Genomic DNA, 26,412 nt, shown 5'->3' with positions numbered 1-26,412 from the left:
TGCAACGTCTCCGGGTCTTTTCAATGGTGGATAGTCGAGTGTGCTTCCTGCGCTCGGTCTAAACCTTTCATCTGAATTCATCGGACTTACAAAACCTTTTTAAAGTGTGAATTATTCTTCAAATTAATTCGTTTGTTCTATTCTTTAGTGTGATTCAATTATTCATCGAGTTCTTCACTCAGTTACTCTGTTAAAATTGGATAAACTTTGTCTAAAATTGCAACCTCGTGTGAGCGTTTCATCGCTATTCATTTGATCTACAAAACGTTTTTAAAGTGTGAATTATTCTTCAAATTAATTCGTTTGTTCTATTCTTCAGTGTGATTCAATTATTCATCGAGTTCTTCACTCAGTTACTCTGTTAAAATTGGATAAACTTTGTCTAAAATTACAACCTCGTGTAAGCTTCAGTTGCCATTTTTCTACAATTGGCTTCACCTCCTGAACCTCAAACTTTCAAGTGCATCATCTCTACTGTTTGGAAATCAATCCAAAAATTCCACAATTTGAAGATCGGATTATTCGTTTGGAATTCTACTCGCTCCAGCCTACTTTTCCATTGGGGGATTCGCCTGCTGTAGTGGACGTTTCCATGCTTGTCATCGCATGGCCAGATCACTTCATCGCTTGCTGATGTCCTGTTCCTGTTGGTATTGCGGAGTCGTTGCCTGTCTGCCTGGCCGCATCTCCTCTTCAAAATTTTATTCAGGTTATGTAAATCGTTCTTTTCAATTTTCATTTACGTATGCATCACTATTGTTTAATTAATGTCTATCTTGACATTCTATTCACTGAGGCTACCGACGCCTACCTATTGTTTAGTTAATGTCTATCTTGACATTCATTTCACTGAGGCCATCGACGCCTATTTATTTATTGGATTTGACAGCTACCCTTGGCTTTACAAGTGATTTTCTGGCCATTGACGCCTACTAATTGTTTTATTAATGTCTATCTTGACATTCTATTCACTGAGGCTACCGACGCCTACCTATTGTTTAGTTAATGTCTATCTTGACATTCATTTCACTGAGGCCATCGACGCCTATTTATTTATTGGATTTGACAGATACCCTTGGCTTTACAAGTGATTCATTGAAGGCCACTGTCGCCTATTACTCGTTCTAATTGATGTCTGTCTTGACATTCAATTCATTGAAGGCCCATGTCGCCTATATTTACCTGGATAATCTTCATTATATTTATTAGCTACCCTTAGCTTTTAAGTGTTATTCTAAGGCCAGTGACGCCTATTAATTATTTAGTTAATGTCTATCTTGACATTCATTTCACTGAGGCCATCGACGCCTATTTATTTATTGGATTTGACAGCTACCCTTGGCTTTACAAGTGATTCATTGAAGGCCACTGTCGCCTATTACTCGTTCTAATTGATGTCTGTCCTGACATTCAAATCACTGAAGGCCTATGCCGCATATTTTTATACGTTACTTGCTGAGCATTTTTTTTACAGCTTATTGTCATTTTTAATCATCATTATTGTACCTTAGTAATAACTTTCATTATAGCACTCAATTTATATTCATTTCAGGTATCATTATTACTACCTTTGCATTTATTGTTAGGCTTCAATGGTCATTAATGTCATTGACCTAATTTCATTTAAATTTTGAAGTTATCTACATTATTTCACATGTTGTAATTTTCCCAAGATTTGACTCATTGTTTTGTATGTGGCCATCTGCCTATTATTATTTAAAGATTCAAAGACTTAACCTACTTACAATTGTCTTTTATGTGGCCATCTGCCTATTATTATTTTATTGATCTCAAATTATTTGATTCAATGTTTGTATGTGGCCACCTGCCTATTATTATTTTATTGATCCCAAAATATTTGACACAATTGTTTTTGTATGTGGCCATCTGCCTATTATTATCTTATTATTATTAAATCTTATCTTGTTGATTCATTTAGTCTTTTATTGGCGTACTTACCACAATTCAAGCTATCAGTATTTTTATGCACAGAATTCAAAGATTTATTTGTAGGTATTTATACCAACTATCATCCACAGTCCACTGCCCTGCCCTTGGATTCTGTCAGTTATATTAATATATGTTGAATATGACATTGATTAATAACATTCAGATTGGAATATAAATTCCAAGCCAATCCTTGTATTATTTTTCTTGAACATTCTTAGGTTATGTCACATTCGTAAAATAAGGTTAGTTTTTTACGCATTATTCTGATACAATTTTATTTTAAAATTATAAATTATGAATTTAGATGGACTAATCCAAATAATTTAGGTATTCCATGACATCTATTTGGATTTTCATCTACTTCAAAACAATAACTGAATTGTGTTTGCTCAGTTAAGTCTAGAACTTAGATTTAAACCCTACCCCAGTCGAGGGTTAAAAATTACGCTGTTTCAAGTTCTGGACTTGACGATTTTTAATAAATCCTTGACTCGGAAAGAGGCGAGAATCTAATTCAAGTCCTGGACTTATAAGCCCTTCACTCAGAAAGCGAAATTATAAACTCCAGGGTTTAAAGTACGTGATCTCTAAACTCTCCTGACTTTAAAAAAACATCTTTTGGAACAAATGACTGAAACTGTCCGGCCCTAGAACGATCACATGACAACCATCCCCCACCCATCCCACAAATACAAACCTTTAAACCTGTTATAGAATGAATTGTATATATATATATATAATATATATATATATATATATATATATATATATAATATATTATATAAACTCATGTTATTTTAATTATCCACTGCATACTGCTGTATATTACTGAAAGTTGATTACCCTGATCTACTTTCAGCCTACTTCATTTTATTAATCAATAATTTGATCTTATCTACCTATATAATTATTTTACTCTATCAATTTTCTGTTTTTTTCTCTTAAATATTTATATTAATTAAAACTTTTACAAAATTTCCATTAATAAATAAATCCTTAGTTTAATTAATTAAATTAACGTTTTGGTAGAGAGTTAGTGGGGAGGATATTTTTAATATTCTTTCCGAAGAATGGACATTGATATGTCTAAAGCTCCGCCAATTTATGTAGATGCATAACAATATAATTATCTATAGTTATTATATTACAAATTACTTTTTCATATCATATACAGTTCAATAATTATTTTCTTAGTCTATATTATGTAAATTCATCTATAATGTTGCTGTATTGTAAGCTATTGTATATAAGTGTATAAGCCAGTATATATTGTAATCTACATAAATAAAGTACTCAATCAATCAACTCCAGAGTCTATTTAAGTCCTCAACTACGTTAACGCTCTGACTCGGAAAGCCAATTTTCTGACTTTAGAGTTTAAAGCCAGTTAAAGTCTAGAACTTAGCTAAATCCCGAGCTCGGAAACCGGCCCTGAAAGTGCTAGTACACACCTTGAAGACGGTGGGATCAGTGAAGAACTCAGGTATGCACTCATCAGGTGTCCACTGTTGTAACCGCTGTATAGAGGAAGGATACTCAGCCGGCACCCATTGTGGCCTCACGTACTTCTGAAGCACAGCCTTGGGAGTCACTCGGCACAGGTAGACGTAGTATGTGATCTCTGAGAGCACGTCTGACACGTGGTGCGGCACCTGAAACATAGAGAAATAGCAATAATGTATATTGGAACAAAGATTTATTTTGAAATAAGATTGAAACACAATTACATATTAAACATAAATTATATTACGAAGAACACAAACAGAAACAGGAATAATACCAACTAATGACTTAAGAAGAAGAAGAAGAAAAAAAAGAAGGAAAAGAAGAAGAAGTCTCTACATAGTTAGCATTCTTCATAATTTACAACAGCTGTTATATAGCTATGGTGAATGTGATATTTTCGAGCTCAAAATTTAAGTGTTTTTATTCTTTATTTTGTGAATTTATAGTTTGTTTCATGTTTTTAAGAAACTTTTATTATTAATCCATCCAAATTTAAAATTGTTTGTTTTATTCTAATTTATATTTTAGATTGTGATTTGGTGTAGAAATTTGAATGGACATAACCTATAATATTTGGACAATTTAAAACTAAATTGAGAAATTGAAGAAGTTTTAGGCAATAGCCTGTTTTTTCTTTTCTGATTCTTGTATTTTTTTGCTAACCTTATAAATAAATAGTGATTCATTTCGAATTGTTAGCATTCTTCATAATGTAAATACGGTACCACCATTGTTCTCCATGAAATCAATACAAACACTTCTAAGTAAAAGTCACTGATTTAAAATAGCTTTCCGCCTGAATCAAGTAATAATTTCTTGTGTGGCATTATAGCCTAAACCTTGACTGCAGTGGCGCCATTTCACCAAACTGTTATGGTGGGGGGGGGGCAAAAACAAAGAGATATGAGGAGGGGGAAGGAATACCCCCAAAGGATAGAGGGTCCTGGGTTTTCCCCATAAATTAATAAATATTAAATCCAAGATGTTATTAAATGCATTTTGTGTAGTTGAGAAGTTGATATTGTGGTAATTATTCATATTGAATGAAGAAGACTAAGAAATTGTCAAAAAAAAAACACTGATTTATTGATAATTAGAAAGACCGGTTTCGGTTATTACACCATTGTCAATCTCTGATAAACCTGATTAAACCTGAACATTGTTTATCAGAGATTGACAATGGTGTAATAACCGAAACCGGTCTTTCTAATTACCAATAAATCAGTGGGTTTTTTGACAATTTCTTAGTCTTCTTCATTCAATATGTTATTAAATGCTTCATTTTTTTCCAGTTTTATACAAATGTGGTAGAAGTATCAATACAAACAAATACATTATTAGTTATTAAATCATGAAATATTTATTAGAAATATAGACCTACAGAGAGGCTCTAAAGTAGGAATACTCTGAAACAGATTTCTTAAAAATCATGGGAACAGATAAATTTTTCTTTTACAATAACAGTTTCAACAATTTCATTGGTGATCAATTCTAATTGGAAAATAACTTTCAGTTAGAAAGCTAAAGAAACTTCAAGCTGGTTCCATAATTTTCACCAACTCTGTACATACATTTTTGATTGTGCCCTTTCTTTTGCTTTTTCACTGTGACATCTTGCAACTTGGTAATTCTCACGATGAAATTTATGCAATAACTCACTTATTGCTCCCTCATCAATAATTGTACTCATTCTATTTTAATATATCACAGAAAAAATATACTCTTTATTACTCCGTACCCGTAGCCATACTTCCAAGGCAATTTTGCTACATTGTTGATACTGTAGGAGAAATTATACTACTGCTATTTTAAAAAAAGTATTAAATCAGTATGAGATTTTAAGGATTCGTGTAGATGGACCCGCATTTTCATTATTTATCTGATCCTGCCCCCCCTAAATGGCGCCCCTGCTTGACTGTAAGAAGATGAAGATCAAGTAATAAGTTACTACTTGTAGAGCCGCACCCTTGGGCGAGGCTACACCATTGTAGGCTCTCTTCGATCGTCTATCAAATCTTCAAAAACGAACGAAGCTGGCTCATCTGCTCTTATAGATTCTACTTTCTTCCTATTAGAGAGAGTTCATTATATTTTTCAAAACGAGCTTTTTATATCTCTTAATGCCAAGTCGCTGGCTAAGTGGCTTGTAAGTTTGACCACGTTGTTTTTGCCATGTGACCATTTGTGAATGTTCGGCTGGTCACTCGACAAAACTCGAAGCCATGGCAAGCGAAGGCCAATAAAGGCGAGCGCTGGCAAACAGCACACATCCACACTCTTGCGCTAGTCGTCATTTGTACGCATTGGGCGATAGTGTGGATGCCTCATGACTACTCCAAAACAAACCCAACAACGTCATTTATTGGGCAAGCGTAGCGAGCCTACTAAAGCTTTCAAGGAGAGCGAACAATCATACTACTATCAAATATTCTGAGCAATAAAGTTCTCAACTCACTGCCGGCGCATAAGTTGGCTCCTACTGGTAGTTACATATTGAAAAAATCTGGTGTGGCGCACTCACACAAATTTCCTTGCCGTTAAGAAAATTTATCACCTGACGCTAGTGTTCACGCGCATCTCAAGTCTACTATTCAAAGATCCAAGCCAGCTGGTGACAGGACAATAACGCTGAAGACACACGAAGTCTGCTATCTCTTCATAGTGAATCATTAATTTAATAGAATCAACAGTTTGCAATTGAATAATCACATTTTCCCGAATTTCGAGATTATTTCCATTTTTAGGTGAAAATGTTACTGAACATTAATTGTAGAGATTTTCATGCTCAATTTTTCCCACTTGGTTTTTTTTTGTTCAAATTGTATCTGAAGCCTGATAATTGGGAATCTAAAATCAAACTTTGCATAGATTGGGCGGAGCTCCTGGAATTTTTACAGATATGGGACTTGTGGCAGTTGATATAGGTTATCAATGACTATTTTAGGTATAAATTTGATCAAAATCGTTGGAGCCATTTTCGAGAAAATAGCGAAAACCCCTGTTTTTGACAACATTTTTGCCATTTTAGCCGCCATCTTGAATCGCATTAGATCGAAATTGTTTGTGTCGGATCCTTATAGTGTAAGGACCTTAAGTTCCAAATTTCAAGTCATTCCGTTGATTGGGAGATGAGATATCATGTACACAGACGCACATTCACTCATACACACACACACACACACACGCACGCACACACACACACACACACACACACACACACACACAACACACACACACACACACACACAGACCAATACCCAAAAACCCCTTTTTTGGACTCAGGGGACCTTGATACGTATAGAAATTTAGAAATTGGGGTACCTTATTTTTTTTCCGTACCTTAATTTTTTCGGAAAGCAATACTTTCCTTACCTATGGTAAAAGGGCAAGGAAAGTAAAAAAAATATAGATATACATTACTTTGACAAATGGAGAATTTGAATTTGAATAATTTGATCTCACCTGATTAGCACTAGCATTAGGAGGCAGATCGTAGGTGAGGTCTAGTTGTCTATCACCCTTGTTGAGCCGGAACTTGGACCGAGTGAGGTCACGCCAGTTGGCACCACTGCGAGACGTGAAGTCCGTCACCCACGGGAACACGTGGTGGCTACGGGGGTCACCGTACCTGAAACAGGCAACAAATATTTCGGACTTGAAATTTTGTGAGGTAAGGAGCTACAAGACTTAGGGTAACCGTCCACTGGAACCGTATTCAACCGATCTGTTCGGCAGTTGGATCGGACGAATCTGCCGGCCGTTAATTCGGCCGAATATGGTCGTCCATTGGAACCGTTCACGTCAGTCTAGTTGCCAATTATTGAATTAACTACTATCATCGCCTACTAAAGATCTACCATGACTCTGCTAAACTTAATACTTTTGTAAAAGAAGTAAGTTTGAATTTGAATAAGCTATCTAGAAACAAGTAACCCACAAATTGGTTAACCAATAACTAAAAATATTAATATAATTCAATGATAACTACCCTTGAAATTTATGATGTAGGTTAAAATTTGAATTGAAAAAATAAAATAACAAGTCTTTATTCGAAAAAAGTGATTATCAGTTGAATTATTAACGTTTATTGACGAAAAATTCCATTCAACATAGGGTTTTCAATGTAAACACGGGTTGAAGCTACGCTTTTGAACAGCTGATCACCTGATGGTTCTAGCCTTGTAGTTCCGTAAGCAACGCTACTATCATAGCCTTAGACCAGTTATAGAATAGACACGCTGAGAAGTCTAGCCTCTGAAGCCAACATCTACTGCCATATCACCCTATCGTGACGTCAGCATCAGATAGAAAACTTTTCTGCAGTTTGTTTACATTGTTATCCATAGCTGATTGTGTCTATTTCAGATGGAAGTAGATTATTATTTATGAAAATGGTGAGCTCCCGCTGAAATAGAAATAGAAAACAATGTAAACAAACTCTACAGAAGATTTCTATCGGATGCTGACGTCACGATTTGGCGATATGGCAGTAGATGTTGGCTTCATCGACTTTCAGTATGTATATACAATGGGCCGTGTCTATTCTATAACTGGTCTAAGATCATAGCCACCAAAATTTTTCATAAACAATGGTTATATTGAGATTTTGAAAATTGAATAAACAAATATCCACTAAATTAGTTATTCATTATTAAGCAATCTTTATTCACAGATTCCTTTGAACATCACGACGATGATATCTTTTGTCTCGCATATCCCACAATGGAACATGCTCTTGAACCAAACTTATCAACTTTTCATTGTCCATAGTTACAACTCTATATAAAACAGAACAAGTTCAAAAAACAAAAACAAACAAGACTGTGAAACAATTTTTAGCTTAGGAGCACTAGTTGTTGTCTCAGCTCGACTAGTTAGTTCGGCCGGATAGAGCCGGAAAATCCCATTCAATTCGGATCGAAAAATTGATCAGCCGTAGACGGCCGTATGAACCTGTATTAGTGGACGAGCATCTATTCCTTTCTTTGTTGGGGGATCGTTCGGTAGTTTTCGGCCGAGGCTGGTTCGGACGAAAGCGGTTCTAGTGGACGGTCCACCAAAGGGGGTTGGGATCCCCCAATCAGGGAACGTAGAACCCCTCGCCAATTATATTATATTCTTTTTAAAGCGAGCGAAGCGAGCCTATCATATTATATTTTTTAAAGCGAGCCTGTGTGCAGACTGCTCAACAACACATTTAGAATAGAATAGAATATTCATTTCCCCAAAAATACAAGATACAAATGACAAATGTAACTTAAATTTGACCTTACCTCCTTCCAGCCAGCTTATTCAAAGCAGTCAAATAGTCAAAGTTTGAGATTTGACCTCTGGCCCACGCCTCACACAGTTTACCCAGCTCCCCTCTCCGCCACTGCTCGCCAGCTGTCAGCTGATTGTCTCCATCCAACAGCTGATTGTCACCACCCAACAGCTGATTGTCACTCAGCGTCTGCGACTCGGTCAGCTGACTGCTGTCGTCTGGCGTCCGCTGCTGTGTCAGCTGATCGTCCTTGCCGCCCAGCTGATCAGCTGTTGTTGTAGCTGAGGGTGCGTTGTAGATGTTGGCTGACAGTCTAGGCATAACCTGGAATTCGTGTCAAAATATTAGCATAATGGATAATCTGTATTCAGTACTATCATAGGGAAAAGATAGTAAATAGCATAAATGTCCGAAACATGTTGTGATAAAATATTTCTAAAAGGGTACTGAGATTTTTATTTTTCTTTATATTTATATTACAAGTAGCCCTATACAGAAAAGAGGAAAAGATAGTATACGAAGATATTCCATGGTATAGGTCGTCTATGTTTCAAATTTCAAGCCGATTTTTGTTAACTCAAGCCGATTTCTGTCGACTACTGTCTACTATTACTGTGTTGTTGGAGTGAGAGTGTAAGAAGGGCACAGTATGAGAGACTACCAGCGTCACATAGCTTCACCAAAAACAACTACTAGGACTATCGGCTTGAGTTAACATTGAAACGCCCTATACCATGGGATATCTTCTTATGCTATCTTGTTTCTAATGAACAAGTATTGGTGATCTCTCCCAAAACGAAACCATTGTATTGAATGTAATCATAGAGTAAAGATAGCATAAGAGCATTGTCACGTAGTTATAAACATGTATTGGTGATGTCTCCCAGAACGAAATCATTGTATTGAATGAAACCATACCTGTATCCATAGATTATCCGATATAAGTATGTCGGACAGGGTGATGTATCCCAAAACGAGACCATTGTCATGTACTTATAAACAAGTTATTAGCGACAAGTAATTGATGATGTCTCCCAAAACGAAACCATTGTCATGATTTAAACAAGTTATTAGCGATAACTCCCAAAACGAGACCACTGTTATGTATTAAGATGGGCCGTCCACTGGAACCGATTTCGTCCGAACTAGCATCGGCCGAAAACTACCGAACGATCCCCCAACAAAGAAAGCTGTAGATGCTCGTCCATTGCAACAGGTTCATACGTCCGTGCACGGCCATCTCCGGCCGATCAAGATTTTGGTTCGAATTGAATGGGGGAGTTTCCTGCTCTATCTGGCCGAAGTCGAGCTGAGACATCATCCTAACCTCAAAATTGTTTCACAGTCTTGTCTGTATTTTTTACTTTCCTTGCCCTATAACCATAGGTAAGGAAAGTATTGCTTTCCGAAAAAATCTGGTGTGGTACACTCACACAACTTTCCTTGCTCATTGAACTGTAAGCCTCATTCTTAGACAAGAATAATTTAGGGCAATAACATAATGACTACAGGCGGAAAAATATTTACAACTACAATCAGACTACTGTGTATGTGTATAATTATAAATATAATTGTTTTCAGAGTACTTTTTCCTTTGTGTAAATTGTGAAATTCGATTATTTTTTTTAAAAGTCGTCAAAACAGCTGCTCTACAGATGAATTATCTCGACTATGAGTGTGTTCTTTTTATAAACTGCTCTACCTACCTACCTCATGCACCAGAAGGAGGCTACAAAGTCCATTTCTCAAGGATGGGGTGGACCCCCCATTAGTTTCCCAGGAAAAAGACTCATGCCAGTTGATAGAGCTGATGAGTTCATACAGGGTATGAATATGAAAAAAATCGGTCAAGTAATTTTTGAGAAAATCGTGAAAAACATGGTTTTTTGGTAATTATCTGCCATTTTTCTCAAGAATATTACGGAGCTCCTGGAATCTTCATAGAAATGAGACTCATGTCAGTTGATAGGGCTTATAAATAGCTATCTATGGTATAAATTTGAAGGAAATCGTTGAAGCCGTTTTCGAGAAAACCGTGAAAAACCTGGTTTTTTAGTCATTATCCGCCATTTTTCTCAAGAATATTACGGAGCTCCTGAAATTTTCCCAGAAATGAGACTTATGTCAGTTGATAGGGCTTGCTTATAAATAGCTATCCATGGTATAAATTTGAAGAAAATCGTTAGAACCGTTTTTGAGAAAAACGTGAAAAACATGGTTTTTTAGTAATTATCCGCCATTTTTTCCGCCATCTTGAATTGAATTTTATTGAATTTCTTATTGTAGGATCCTTATGGTATAAGGACCTTAAGTTTAAAATTTCAAGTCAATCGGTTAATTAGGAATGGAGTTATCGTGTTCACAGACAAACACACACACACACACACACACACAGACCAACACCCAAAAATCATGTTTTTGGACTCAGGGGACCTTGAAACGTATAGAAAACTTGAAATTAGGGTACCTTAATTTTTTTGGAAAGCAATACTTTCCTTGGGAACGCGCCAACCATTCTCCCCGACAACTGTTCTCCCCGACAGCCGATCACCTTTTCAAACCAGTTTTTAGGGTATCGGTTGTCGCCGGTCAACGCCGTCAACCGTTCTCCTTTTCGAGCAGGTTTCAGTAGGGGATCGGATGTCGGGGAGAACAGTTGTCGGAAGCGCTCGAGGAGAACGGTTGTCGGGAACGCTTCCGACAGACGTTCTCCTTCTTTTCAGTAGGAGAACGGATGTCGGGGAGAATGGTTGTCGGAAGCGCTCGAGGAGATCAGTTGTCAGGAACGCTCCCGACAAACGTTCCCCTCACCACATCACATGAAATCACCATTCTGGCTGGCTCTCTCCTTGAAACTTGAAAATGAAGTCACATGAATCCTATGTATCATGCTATTAAACCAGATTACTAGATACTGTACTATACAACTAGTTCTGATACTATACAACTAGTTCTGATATTCTGATCGTCTTTGTTAAGTTCTGATATTCTGATCATCTTTGTTAAGTCTATATTCAAATTAATATTCTTGTGCAATGTCAATGCACATTACTTCAAAGTTCTGAAATGGTTTGGAATTAATATATATGGAATGAAATGCCCAATAGGGGATCAGATGTCGGGGAGAACAGTTGTCGGAAGCGCTCGAGGAGAACGGTTGTCGGGAATGCTTCCGACAGACGTTCTCCTTTTTTTCAGTAGGAGAACGGATGTCGGGGAGAACGGTTGTCGGAAGCGCTCGAGGAGAACGGTTGTCGGGAACGCTTCCGACAGACGTTCTCCTTCTTTTCAGTAGGAGAACGGATGTCGGGGAGAATGGTTGTCGGCATTGGCATATTTTCAGCAGGGTATTGGCTGTCGCCTACGGTCAAAATCAAGAGGAGAATGGTTGTCGGGGAGAACGGTTGTCAGCGACCCCTTTCCTTACCTATGGTAATAGGGCAAGGAAAGTAAAAATTAAGGTACCCCAATTTGTAGATTTCTATACGTTTCGAGGTCCCCTGAGTCCAAAAAAGTGGTTTTTGGGTATTGGTCTGTATGTGTATGTATGTGTGTGTGTGTGTGTGTGTGTGTGTTGTGTGTGTGTGTGTGTGTGTGTGTGGTGTGTGTGTGTGTGTGTGTGTGTGTGTGTGTGTGTGTGGTGTGTGTGTGTGTGTGTGTGTGTGTGTGTGTGTGTGTGTGTGGTGTGTGTGTGTGTGTGTGTGTGTGTGTATGAGTGTATGTGCGTCTGTGTACACGATATCTCATCTCCCAATTAACGGAATGACTTGAAATTTGGAACTTAAGGTCCTTCCTCTATAAGGATCCGACACGAACAATTTCGATCAAATGCAATTCAAGATGGCGCCTAAAATGGCGAAAATGTTGTAAAAAACAGGGTTTTTCGCGATTTTCTCGAAAATGGCTCCAACGATTTTGATCAAATTCATACCTAAAATAGTCATTGTTAAGCTCTATCAACTGCCACAAGTCCCATATCTGTAAAAATTACAGGAGCTCCGCCCCATCTAGGTAAAGTTTGATTTTAGATTCCCAATTATCAGGCTTCAGATAGAATTTAAACAAAAAATTCCAAATGGAAAAGAATGAGCATGAAAATCTCTACAATTAATGTTAAGTAACATTTTCACCTAAAATTGAAAATAAGCTCGAAATTCGAGAAAATGTTATTATTTCAATTGCAAACTGTTGGCAACTGTTGATTCTATTAAATCATTCACTATGAAGAGATAGCAGACAACGTGTGTCTCCAGCGTTATAGTCCTGTCACCAGCTGGCTTAGATCTTTGAATAGTAGACTTGAGATGCGCGGGAACACTAGCGTCAGGTGATAAATTTTCATAACGGCAAGGAAAGTTGTGTGAGTGCGCCACACCAGATTTTTTAACTTGTTCTGTTTTATAAAGTTTTAACTATGGACAATGAAAAGTTGATAAGTTTGGTTCGAGAGCATGTTCCATTGTGGGAACAAAAGATAAAAGATATCATCGTCGTGATGTTCAAAGGAGTCTGTAGACAAATATTACTGAACAAATAGGATCTGAAGGTAGGATTATTGTAATGAATAACTAATTCAGTGGATATTTTTGTTTATTCAATTTTAAAAATCTCAATATAATCATTGTTTATGAAAAATGTTGGTGGCTATGATAGTAGTTAATTCAATAATTGGCAACTACACTGACGTAAACGGTTCCAATGGACGACCATATTCGGCCGAATTAACGGCCGGCAGATTCGTCCGATCCAACGGCCGAACGGATCGGTTGAATACGGTTCCAGTGGACGGTTACCCTTAAACAAGTTATAAAGTTGAAACCATACCTGTATCCACAGATTATCCGATATAAGTATGTCGGACAGAGTAATGTCTCCCAGAACGAGACCATTGTCATGCAGTTGTCTCATAAGCCGTAACAGCTGGTAGATTATGAACAGAGGCTTGGAATATCCACCGGACAAAACGGCCGGACTGAATCTAACGCAGTCGAGCAGTGAGTGTTCGTATTCCAACTCCTGAAACACGAGAATTGGTCATTAATATCATGAATAAATCATAAATATTCATTCAATTCAACTAGTAGTTCTGTGAACAGTAGACCTCATGCAGTATTCTCATCTACAAGTACCTGATTGAAACTATAGACCTTATGGAAATACAGCAATAGACTGGCTTCTCCACACATCTGTGTAATCACTTGTCAGCTGATTTATGATGAATAATTCTATAGTCTGATTTTTACTCTAATATTGACGTACGAAGGACGCCTTTTTATTTATTGACCAAGCGAAGTGAGGTCTAATATTCAAGTCGACTGTTTGACATTTCTCTTAATGTTTAAATGTTTATATGTTGCGCATTTACGGCGAAACGCGGGTAATAGATTTTCATGATATTTGACAGGTATGTTCCTTTTTAAATTGCGCGTCGACGTATATACAAGGTTTTTGGAAATTTTGCATTTCAAGGATAATATGAAAGGATAAAGGAGCCTCCTTCATACGTCAATATTAGAGTGAAAATCAGACTATAGAATTATTCATCATAAATCAGCTGTCGAGTTGACTATAAATTGCATGCCATGACGCATGCAATTCAATATCTCAATGTAACTTGGTAAAAAATTAGCAGCTGTGTAGACTATAAATTGCATGCCTCATTGAATGCAATTTTTATGCACTATTAAATAGGATGCAAAGAACTTATAACAGCTCGTCTGGGCGCCTGGTTTTCTCGCCCTAAATTCCAGAAAGCGTTATATGATAATTAAATCTTGTGTAAGCATGATCTGATCAAATAAATAGTTAGTGTATCAGTGTGGATGTGCTTATGGTTTGGGACGTCGTTATAACTGCGCGAGGTCTACTGTTCACAGAACTACTAGTATTAAATTATAAATTCCTTTTTCCTTTTATATTATCCCTGAAATGAAAAATTTCCAAAAACCTTGTATATACGTCGACGCGCAATTAAAAAAGGAACATACCTGTCAAATTTCATGAAAATCTATTACCGCGTTTCGCCGTAAATGCGAAACATATAAACATTTAAACATTAAGAGAAATGCCAAACCGTCGACTTAAATCTTAGACCTCACTTCGCTCGGTCAACAAGGACTCATCAATTCCTGCGATATTGTAGTGAGGTCCACGTTATAATGGCAGTATTTGATTAACATTGGTGTTGCTATCCTTGTCTATCATTCGACAAAGCAGATAACGCTATCTTTTTATAACTCTGCAACATTGCTAGATCGGGTTTCAACAATATAGAAATATAATTAAATAACAAAACATTCAATTTCAATTATGACAATTTATTATTTGATCATCGAAAAAAATATTTTCTTGACGAATAAAATCTAATTATTGATCATTTTCAACAAGAATTAACAGTTGATATATTTCATGAGATAAACCAGTTTCAGCTATCCTGCTATAGAAGGCAGTGACAAGGCAGAGAACCGCTGTTCTCATTGACCGAGCGAGGTGAGGTCTAAGATTCAAGTCGACGGTTTGGCATTTCTTTTAATGTTTGAATGTTTATATGTTGCACATTTACGGCGAAACGCGGTAATAGATTTTCATGAAATTTGACAGGTATGTTCCTTTTTTAATTGCGCGTCGACGTATATACAAGGTTTTTGGAAATTTTGCATTTCAAGGATAATATAAAAGGAAAAAAGAGCCTTCTTCATACGCCAATATTAGAGTAAAAATCAGACTATAGAATTATTCATCATAAATCAGCTGACAAGTGATTACACAGATGTGTGGAGAAGCCAGTCTATTGCTGTATTTCCATAAGGTCCATAGTTTCAATCAGGTACTTGTGGATAAGAATACTGCGTGAGGTCTACTGTTCACAGAACTACTAGTATCTTTCTCCACTGCCATTATAACGTGGACCTCACTCTGGGAAAACTATATTTATTATGAATGCATTATAACTAACCTGTATAATAAGAAAATTGCGATCAGTCTCCAGTGTAATAAGAGCGGGTAGCAGATTTGGGTGGGGTTCGAACCCACTGTTAGGTTCCAGCTGTTCTGCGGTGACGTTACTATTAAGGGTTATGATTGGACAACCATAGGCTCTGCTTATAACCTCACGTAGAACCTCACCGCAATCGATTAGGTTTATTTTGCACTGACGGTCCTGCAATTTGCCATTGAATGACGAATCTGGAAAAATAACATATTTTGTGAATTGTTGGAGTATTTCACAAAGTTTGTGTTTAAGACGCTTAGTGCCAGTTGCAGAAAAGCCGGTTGAATTTTAATTGTGATCAATTCCACGAGAACCAATCAGAGAAGCCGTCTTTTCAGAAAACCCTTTTCTGATTGGTTCTCGTGAAATTAATCAAGATTAGAATTTAGCCGGCTTTTGTGCAACCGGGCCATAGATTAGAAATCGATTTGATAATCTTTTTTTTTGTGTAGTTGAGAAGTTGATATTGTGGTAATTATCCATAATGAATGAAAAAGACTAAGAAATTGACAAAAACCACAGATTTATTGATACTTAGAAAGACCGGTTTCGGTTATTACACCATTGTCAATCTCTGATAAACTCAGGGATTGACAATGGTGTAATAACCGAAACCGGTCTTTCTAAGTATCAATAAATCTGTGGTTTTTGTCAATTTTCTAGTCGTTTTCATTCAATATGGATAATTACCACAATATCAACTTCTCAACTACACAAAAAGCAACATAATTATATGTTCTTTCGTATCTTCTCAAAAGCAACGTGTTGCGTCCGAAAAGACACACAAGGAGCTTTAATAATATCTACACGAGCAACAGATATGTTCTTTTGTATCTTCTCAGAAGCAACGTGTTGCATCCGATAAGATGAGTTCCTCATAATAAAATAAAAGTTCCTGGGCAGTCATGCCCTTGACCAATAGTAGTACTCGCCTACTAGTATAAATTCTGCTGCTCTTGTATTTAGTTATAGTTTATCAGAGATTGACAATGGAGTACTAACCGAAACCGGTCTTTCTAAGTATCAATAAATCTGTGGTTTTTGACAATTTCTTAGTATTTTTCATTCGATTTGATAATCAATTCATTATTAGAAAACAACTACTAACCTATTGAGTTCAGGTACGCAATTTCCAAACTATTCAAAGATAGGAGTTTTTATTCAATTGAGGAGATGTTGGCAGCTGATATTTCATGTTAATATTTGACGTCTATTATAATATTAAATGAAAAAGACTAAGAAATTGTCAAAAACCACAGATTTATTGATACTTAGAAAGACCGGTTTCGGTTATTACACCATTGTCAATCTCTGATAAACTGTTTAAACGACAATTTCTTAGTCTTTTTCATTCGATTTGATAATCAATTCATTATTAGAAAACAACTACTAACCTATTGCGTTCAGGTACGCAATTTTCAAACTATTCAAAGATATGGCTTTTTATTCAATTGAGGAGATGTTGGCAGCTGATATTTCATGTTAATATTTGACGTCTATTATAATATTGTTATTGCCAATTAAAAAATATGACTGTATATAACTGTGAAGAAACTAAGTACCGGAGCTGTTGGCTGGGATAGTATTTCTCTGTTTTGAGTATGTGAAATGTATGTATATGTTTACCTGATGACTTTGTCAATAACATGTATTTGTTCACGGCAATAAAAACATTTTGAATTTGAATTTGAACCTACCTATCCTTCTCAGTGATAACAAAGAGACAAGACTGTATGAGAAGATATCCCATGGTTAAGGTCGTTTATGTTCCAAATTCCAAGCAGATTTTTTGTTAACTCAAACCTATTACTAGCGACTACTGTCTGCTATTAGTGTGTTGTTGGGAGTGTGAGAGTGTAAGAACGGCACAGTATGAGAGACTACCATCGTCACATAGCTTCACCAAAAAAACTACTAGGACTATCGTCTTGAGTTAACAGTGAAAATTGGAACATGCACGCACTATACCATGGGATATCTTCTTGGGCTATCTTTTCTATATGGTAGTAGCTAACTATAATAAGATTCTCGTTATACATTTAGAAGAAAAGCAGTTTATTATAGTTAGCTACCACCATAGAGAAAAGATAGCATAAGAAGATATGCCATGGTCAGGACGTTCATGTTCCAAATTTCACTGTTAACTGAAGCCGATAGTCCAAGTAGTTATTTTTGGTGAAGCTATGTGACGTTGGTAGTCTCTCATACTGTGCCATTCTTACACTCTCATTCCAACAAAACAGTAATAATAGACAGTAAACGATAGTAATCAGCTTGAGTTAAGAGAGAATCGGCTTGAAATTTAGAACATTAACGCCCTATAGCCTTAACAATACAAATCAATTTTATTTCCATTAATATACAAATAAACAATCAATAAAATGTACATAATATTCAAAATACAATATATGAAATTTACTACAAATGTAAATAAATAAATTACATTTTTTTCGGAAATTATCCTAGTCAACTATGGGAAAACCCATGTTCTAGAGCAGGTGTCCTATACAATGGGATATATTCTTATGCTATCTTTCCTGTATGATATTGTTCAGTTTTTATTCTAATGGTGAGGAAAGTCACATCAACTATTAAAAATTATTAATGAGAATATAGTCACAAACTTAATCCAATTGTAAGTATATGGTTGGAAAGAGGAAGAAATTTCCAATAAGATTCATAAAACTTGGTCCTTTGAAGTTTTTGGCTTTGAACTCGACGAATTTACTTATGTCAACTTTGGGCGCTCATAGAACGTTCATAAACGTCAAACAAAGGAATAAATTACATGGATCTTATTGGATATTTCTTCCTTTTTCCAACTATATCTTTAGAATCAGATTTTGACTTATAGTTTCCTAGTTATCGACGTTTTTGAAGAATATCGAAAAATCTATATACCATATCTCAAAAGCTAAGGTCGATAAAAATCTGATGTGGCGCACTCACGCAACTTTCCTTGCTGTTATGAAAATTGATCAGCTGACGCTAGTGTTCACGCGCATCTCAAGTCTACTATTCTAAGATCTTAGCCAGCTGGTGATAGGACAATAGCACTGCAGACACACGAAGTCTGCTATCTATTCATAGAGAATAATTTAATAGAATCAACAGTTGCCAACAGTTTGCAATTGGATAATCACATTTTCTCGAATTTCGAGCTTATTTTCAATTTTAGGTGAAAATGTTACTGGACATTAATTGTAGAGATTTCCATACTCAATCTTTTCCACTTGGAATTTTTCGTTTAAATCGTATCTGAAGTCTGATAATTGGGAATCTAAAATCAAACTTTGCATAGATGGAGCGGAGCTCCAAAAGAAACGTTTACAGATATGGGACTTGTGGCAGTTGATACAGCTTATCAATGACTATATTAGGTAAGAATTTGATCAAAATCGTTGGAGCCGTTTTCGAGAAAATCGCGAAAAAACCCTGTTTTCGTCATTTTAGTCGCCATCTTGAATTGCATTTGATCGAAATTGTTCGTGTAGGATCCTATATGTAAGGACCTTAAGTTCCAAATTTCAAGTCATTCTTTTAATTGGGAGATGAGATCGTGTACACAGACGCACATACACTCATACACACACACACACCACACACCACACACACACACACACACACACACACACACACACACACACACACACACACCAATACCCAAAAACCACTTTTTGGACTCAGGGGAACTTGAAACGTATAGAAATTTACAAATTGGGGTACCTTAATTTTTTTTGGAAAGCAATAGGCCCAATTTCCTTACCTGTGGTAATAGGGCAAGAAAAGTAAAAACTTTTACTGGACATTTTTTGTTGCAAATTTCATGTAGAATCTATGGTCTTCCACTGTTACAACTTTTGTGTGACAGCCTTTATAAGTGTAGCCGGGTCTATAGAATTTAGGTGACCTGCGAACCACTTACTCGAGTACTTTTTGTAGGCCTCCTTCCAGATATTCTTATAGTTAGTTTGTGCCACATAGCTGCAGGTCTGAGAAAAGGTTAACTGAACATCAGGTTTAGCTCCGACCTGGCTCTAGGCAGAGGGATCACAGTTTTATTTGGCTTATCTATCACCTGCAAATCATAGAGGAAATGTGATAAATATTAACAAACACTAAAATATAAAATGGAGAAACTCTTTATTTTATAATATTTTTATTAAAAAAAAATTATAGGAAACGTATTTGTTGCTAGAAAGAGAGGCGAATAAGATTGACTTGATAGTGAATGAAAGAAAAATGAGGTATATGAAAATATCAAGTAGTCAAGCAAGAAGAGTTCCACAAAACCTCCGAATTGGAAATAAAATCTTTCAAGGTGTAAGGAACTTCAGCTACTTGGGGGTTGAACTAAATAACGAGAACAAGATGGGTTACAACATAAAGCAAAGAGTATTGGCTGGAAATAGAGCATACTTCAGTAACATGAAACTTTTGAAGAACAGGCTCATATGTAGAAACACGAAACTTAAAAGATATGAGAGCCTAATTCGACCTGTTGTAACGTACGGCTGTGAATCTTGGACGTTAACAAAGGAAGACAAAACCATTTAGGCGTTTTTGAAAGGAAAATCCTAAGAAAGATTTATGGTCCAGTTAAAGAAGGAGAGGAGTGGAGGAGAAGAACTAATTCAGAGCTCGAGGCATTGATAAAAGGCCGAAATATTGTAAAATTTATAAAGGCACATCGGCTTAGATGGTTTGGACATATCTGTAGAATGAACGAAACAGAATGCCTTAAATAATATTCAAGGAGAGGCTACATTCAAGAAGAAAGATAGGAAGGCCGAGAATAAGATGGGAAGATGAAGTGAGAGACGATCTCCAAAAAAATGGGATATAGAGGATGGAGACAATTAACAGAGGACCGAGAAGCGTGGAAAGCTGTAGTGGAGGCGGCCAAAGCTCATATTGGGCTGTAGTGCTGAAAAAAAAATTTATTCTTACAATAAGTGCATAATGTGAGATAAGAAAAGATAACATTTTTATTCAACACAGTACATTTTACAATCTACAGTTGATAACGTCAAAACAATGTCAGGTCTTAATAAGTAAGGCTCAACTCACACTTACGCGACTCAGGTCGAGAAGAGACTCGACTCTAGTCGAGAGCATGTGTTTTCAAATGGTGACGTCGCGCAGACTAGAGTCGACTGGTCTGAGTGTCACCATTTGGAAACACATGCTCTCGACTAGAATCGAGTCTCTTCTCGATGCAGCATGTGTTTTCAAATGGTGACACTCAGACCAGTCGACTCTAGTCTCCGCGACCTCACGACTGTGAGACTGAGTCGAGCGTCGACTCGACATGTTGGTCGAGCCTCAACTTGAATTGCATTTTTAATGAAAGTGAGGTTATTTTTGATGGAAGTGATGTTTTATTATTTTAGATAAGACAATGGCCCAAATGAATAGAACCAGAGCAAACGCTCATGAGCAAGAGCATGGAGCATAAGGTTTTGCTCATGAGCAAAAGGTAGAAGCAAAAGCATTTGCTCATTTTTATATGAATAAGCTTTACCTTATGCTCCTGAATTCTGGAGCAAATGCTCACTTATTTTGAAGATTTTTCATCAGATGATTCGCTTTTGTAGCCTTACTTTGTTTTTATAGCTCACGGAAGCGCTAAATATGCACGTAGGGGGTACCGCTTGTGTTTGCGTCGTCTGCTGTTTTCTATTTTTATGATTAAAGTTTTAGGTTAGTTGAGTTTAGAATTTTGAAAAAATAGCGTGAAAAAATGTCATCTCTATAATAATCTTCAACATATTCTTATAATATCAATAGACTTCTTATAATCGTCTACACTCTCATCTTCTTAAATCCTCATCTCCTATTTTGTGATGGGTATCTTTATATCAGGTAGCTAGATATCTTTTGTACGGTATTTATTCTTTTGTAGGAATAATGGTGATATATATCATGGTTGAACCTAAAAAGAGTTTTATAGTTCTCAACTATTGGTTGTGATAGTATCTGGTATAGTTTCCTCTTCCTCATACGAATTAGTTGATCCATTTTACTATGAGCAAAAGGTGATAAGCTGCTCTGGACTAGACTCACCTTTTTTGAAGCATTTGCTTCAAAAGTTGAGCAAATGCTCTAGTTTATTCATAAAATTTTGAGTAAGCTATTAGCTTTTACTTTTGAGCAAATTCTCAAACTATTTTTTTGATGAGCATGAGCTAAAGGTTTTGCTCACGTTTATTCATAGAAAATAAAGCAAATGCTCCATATTTTAGAAGTATAAGCAAATGCTCAACTTTATTCATATGGTTCAATATATTCATAATAATTATTATAAAATTTGTTACATGCTAAGCAGTGTCGAATTAGATCTTATATTTTTAATAAAGTAAGGTTGGAAAATGGTGTAGCATGGAACTGAATTAGTGACAATGAGCAAGAAAGTTGTAAGATCGAGAGACTGGAGTATCCTCGACTGGAGTCGTACGATTTGAGTTGAAGTAGTTTGAGTTGAGCCTAAATCGTCATATAAGTGCAGAAATTAGAATGGTAGGTAGATATTGAAGGTCATCGCTCACCCAGCTACGTTTAACTCTTAGACCAGTTATAGAATAGACACGCTGGAAAGTCTAGCCTCTGATGCCAACATCTACTGCCATATCACCATATCGTGACGTCAGCATCAGATAGAAAACTTTTCTGCAGTTTGCTTACATTGTTTTCTATCCGATGCTGACGTCAAGATATGGTGATATGTCAGTAGATGTTGGCTTCATCAACTTTCAGTATGAAAATACAATGGGCCGTGTCTATTCTATAACTGGTCTAAGGTTTAGCTAGAAATACGTCTTCGAAAGACGTAGCTGGCCCATCTCCCAATGTTGTATGCTGAAGTGAACGGGACAGATTCGAAGCTTGCATTTAACATTGGGAGATAGGACTTCTACATCTCCCGAATACTTATTTCTAGCTAAACGTAGCTGAGTGTGTGATGACCTTAAAAAACACAACAATATGGAATCAATCCGATGTCTAATCCACACTCTCACCAAGTAGGTAAGCTTGGCCATGTTGGTCTTGCCATGCACACTGCAATGTGTCCATTTGTGGATGCTCGGCTGGCCACTCGCCTTCGCTCGACGAAAATCGGAGCGATGACAAGCCAAGGCCAGTGAAGGCGAGCGCTGGCAAACCACCCATCCACACTCTCGTGTTCGTCGTCATTTGTACCCACTTGGCGAGAGTGTGGATGCGGCATAAAGCAATTTAAACCAATTTTTGTTGTTAAATAAAACGACTATCAGTCAAGTATCTTCAATAAATGAATTTATCCACTGTAAGCAAGTAAATGAATATTTATTTATTGAAGAAATTTGACTGTTAGTCGTTCTATTTAATTGACCGAGCGAAGTGAGGTCAAAGATTCAAGTCGACGGTTTGGCATTTCTCTTAATGTTCAAATGTTTATATGTTGTGCATTTACGGCGAAACGCGGTAATAGATTTTCATGAAATTTGACAGGTATGTCCCTTTTTAAATTGCGCGTCGACGTATATACGTATATACGTATTTTTAGGAAATTTTGCCTTTCAAGGATAATATGAAAGGAAAAAGGAGCCTCCTTTATACACCAATATTGGAGTAAAAATCAGACTATAAAATTATTTATCATAAATCAGCTGTTTAGTGGACTATAATACTACCCGTTCAAAAACATCGAACATCTTGAAAATGATTGTATCTTTCCATCAACGTTGTAGACAGTTGCAGCCAGACCTGATAACAGCGCTCACACTCACATTCCGGGACGACACGTCACGGTACGATAGGACAGAAAGCTCTATGTTTATTTAGGATTTTTTCTATCCACTCCCGTAATTCGGATGGACACGTTAATTCGTCGGTCCGGGCGGTCTAAAAGCAGTCTTTAGGTCATGTCAGAGGCCAGAAATTGATCAGGTGCGACCAGACTTGCAAACTTTAAACTAGTCAAACTTCAATAGGATGAGTCCAAGAAAAAATGATGATAATGACAAAGAAAATGAAGGACTCTCAACACAAGACGCCCTGCTAAAACTAAGTAGTGGAATTTCAAGCAAGTAAGTAGAAATACAAGATCTTCTCAAATGTCCTCTATGAGTAACTGAAACCTCATACTGATGGGAAAATAGGAAACTACCAGGCAGGGTTTCGTGCAGGAAGATCCACAGTGGACCAAATATTCTGCTTGCGACTTCTAATGGAGAAGACGTTGGAGTACAATATCAACTCTTTCCATATGTTTGTGGATTTTAATGCTGCATATGACAGTGGAAAAAGGCAGAAACTGTATGATGAGCTTGAAATACCTTATAAACTTATAAGGCTTGTTAAAATGACTATGAGTGCAGTCCAATGCCAGGTAAAAGTACAGAATCTTCTATCGGATCCATTTCAGTCTTACAATGGTCTTAGGCAGGGTGATGCTTTAGCATGTCTGCTTTTCAATGTGGCATTGGAGAAAGTAATACGAGACTCCAAAATTGACACTAGAGGAATCCTGCTTAATAAGACAATTCAATTACTGGCTTATGCTGACGACATTGACATTGCAGCCAGATCAGTCCCCTATATGATGGAGGCATATAATAGCATGAGAGGAGCAGCAAATAGTATGGGACTGATTGTAAACAAGCAGAAAACAAAGATCATGGTCTCATCAAGGTCCAATGCTGCTCAGTGTGACCTGATAGCTAATTGTGGTTTGGAGGTGGTTGATGAGTTCGTCCACCTTGGGTCTTCAGTAAACTCAACAAATGAAACAACACATGAGATCAGGCGAAGAATCCTACTTGCAAATAGGACATACTTCAGTTTAGCCAAACACATCAGATCAAGGAATTTGAGCCGAGAAACAAAGATAAGAATCTACCGCTCACTGATTCTGCCTGTGCTGACCTAAGCCAGTGAGGCATGGACCCTAACAAAACTGGATGAGAATATGATCAACGTTTTCGAACGAAAAATTCTACGCCGAATTTTTGGTGGTGTGCAAATTGATGGAGTGTGGCACAGAAGAAAGAATAGGGATCTGTATGATATGTACGGCCACAAAAAATGTCACGTTTTTTGGAAAAAATGTCACGTTTTTTGGAAAAAATGTCACGTTTTTAGCACTGGCTATTATCAGAGTAGGGATACTCAGGTGGGCAGGCCATGTTGAAAGAGCTGATGACTCATATCCGCCTAAAAGAATCATGAATTACAACATGGAAGAAAGAAGACGCCCTGGTCGACCAAGTCTGAGATGGATGGACTCAGTCACTGAAGATGCAAGGAGGATTGGTGTGAAAAATTGGAGACGAGCTGCCATGGACAGAGTAGAATGGAGGCGATTGCTGGAGGACGCCAAGATCCGGTTTGGATTGTAGAGCCGTGGATGATGATGAATGACAAAGAAAATAGAGGACTCTCAACACAAGAGGCCCTGCTGAAACTAATTAGTGGAATTTCAAGCAAGTAAGCAAAAGTAAGACTCTGATACCAGACCTGAGCCAGCGAGGTCACTCGGCATTATTGCTACTATTAATAAAATAAAATATTTTTACAATAAATGTTTGAAAACATTAATAGATTTGCACTTACAGTAATTAAAAGTTTTTGCCACAGGGGACCGAAGTTCTCTCCCTGCTTTAACCAAGCACAAACTTCAGCGGCGCTAAGTTTTTCATGCTTAACAAATTGAGACAGCTCCCCGGCGGTCAAAATGCTCCTGTAAAAGTTACAAAAATAATATCAAAGAAGTTAATTTGATAAGAACCAATAAGGCAATAAAATAATGATCTATAATAGAGAAAAGGGAAGAATTGGCTTATACACGTACAAAATTGAGTTCAATCAAGTTAATTAGATAAGAAACCAATTGTGCTATGAAATAATGATCTATAATATAGCCTAATAAAGGAAAGAATCTACTTAATACACGTACTACGGGATAGGAAATTCACGAATGACGCATCATCATGTCTGAACTACTGGACTGATTAACTTGATATTTTGCATATTGATTCTCAATTTATTGAGGATGGTTGTAGGCCTGTATTAAATTCTTCAAGATTCCAGTAGGTCATGTTTTTAAAAATTTTATTTATAATCTTGTTTCTATTAATCTTACCTGAGCCATGAAATATGTACGATGCATTTTACTCTTTCAGGTCTTGAATGAGCTGTCATATACTCATATGGAATTTGTAGTTCTTGATTGACAACATGCGAAGCGTCCATGACTGAAAATTGAATCAAAATTTGTAATCTTATTTTTTTAGTTGAGAATCTATGGTGATATTGAAGGTTAAGAAGAGAAGATTGGAAAACTAAATTTAGTGTACGGCATGTTATGTTACTGTAATCATAACCTAAAATATTGAAATAACTAGAAATAGGTTTTTGAAAACAAAAAATTGAATTAAAAGTGAGAATACTTATAGTATAGTCTGGTACACTATAGATTGAGTCACGGATATTAGATGATACTTGAATAGATAGTACAACAATAAATTGAATAAATTAGTCACGGTAAAATCTGGATTGCTTTCATTTCATCAACATATTACCTAGATAAAAATGATAGATTTTAAGGGAAATACAAGTGAAAACAATAACATAAAATAAAAAACAATATTTAATGCATTTGAGAATAAATATTTCAAGTATTTTAAAGGAATTCACTCTAAATAAAATATATTTGACAGAC

The 26,412-nt window shown here is 36.5% G+C and overlaps 1 protein-coding gene across 1 annotated transcript in view; it reads right to left on the bottom strand.

Annotated features, from left to right (window-relative positions):
* Window positions 1–26,412, bottom strand: part of LOC111044280 (WD repeat-containing protein 81) — a 103,877-nt gene that overhangs the window by 77,243 nt on the left and 222 nt on the right. Inside the window, 9 exon segments of the mRNA XM_039435165.1 lie at window positions 3,402–3,602; window positions 6,919–7,084; window positions 8,730–9,043; window positions 13,544–13,735; window positions 15,675–15,904; window positions 19,636–19,737; window positions 19,740–19,788; window positions 25,305–25,431; window positions 25,834–25,945. Of these exon segments, the coding sequence (XP_039291099.1) occupies window positions 3,402–3,602; window positions 6,919–7,084; window positions 8,730–9,043; window positions 13,544–13,735; window positions 15,675–15,904; window positions 19,636–19,737; window positions 19,740–19,788; window positions 25,305–25,431; window positions 25,834–25,943 (1,491 nt within the window). The 5' untranslated portion in view covers window positions 25,944–25,945.

The sequence above is a fragment of the Nilaparvata lugens genome, chromosome 8, assembly GCF_014356525.2.
Source record: "Nilaparvata lugens isolate BPH chromosome 8, ASM1435652v1, whole genome shotgun sequence".
NCBI classification, from domain to species: Eukaryota; Metazoa; Arthropoda; class Insecta; order Hemiptera; family Delphacidae; genus Nilaparvata; species Nilaparvata lugens.
The sequence above is the reverse complement of the archived record's forward strand: the minus strand, read 5'-3'. Positions and strand labels throughout refer to the sequence as shown.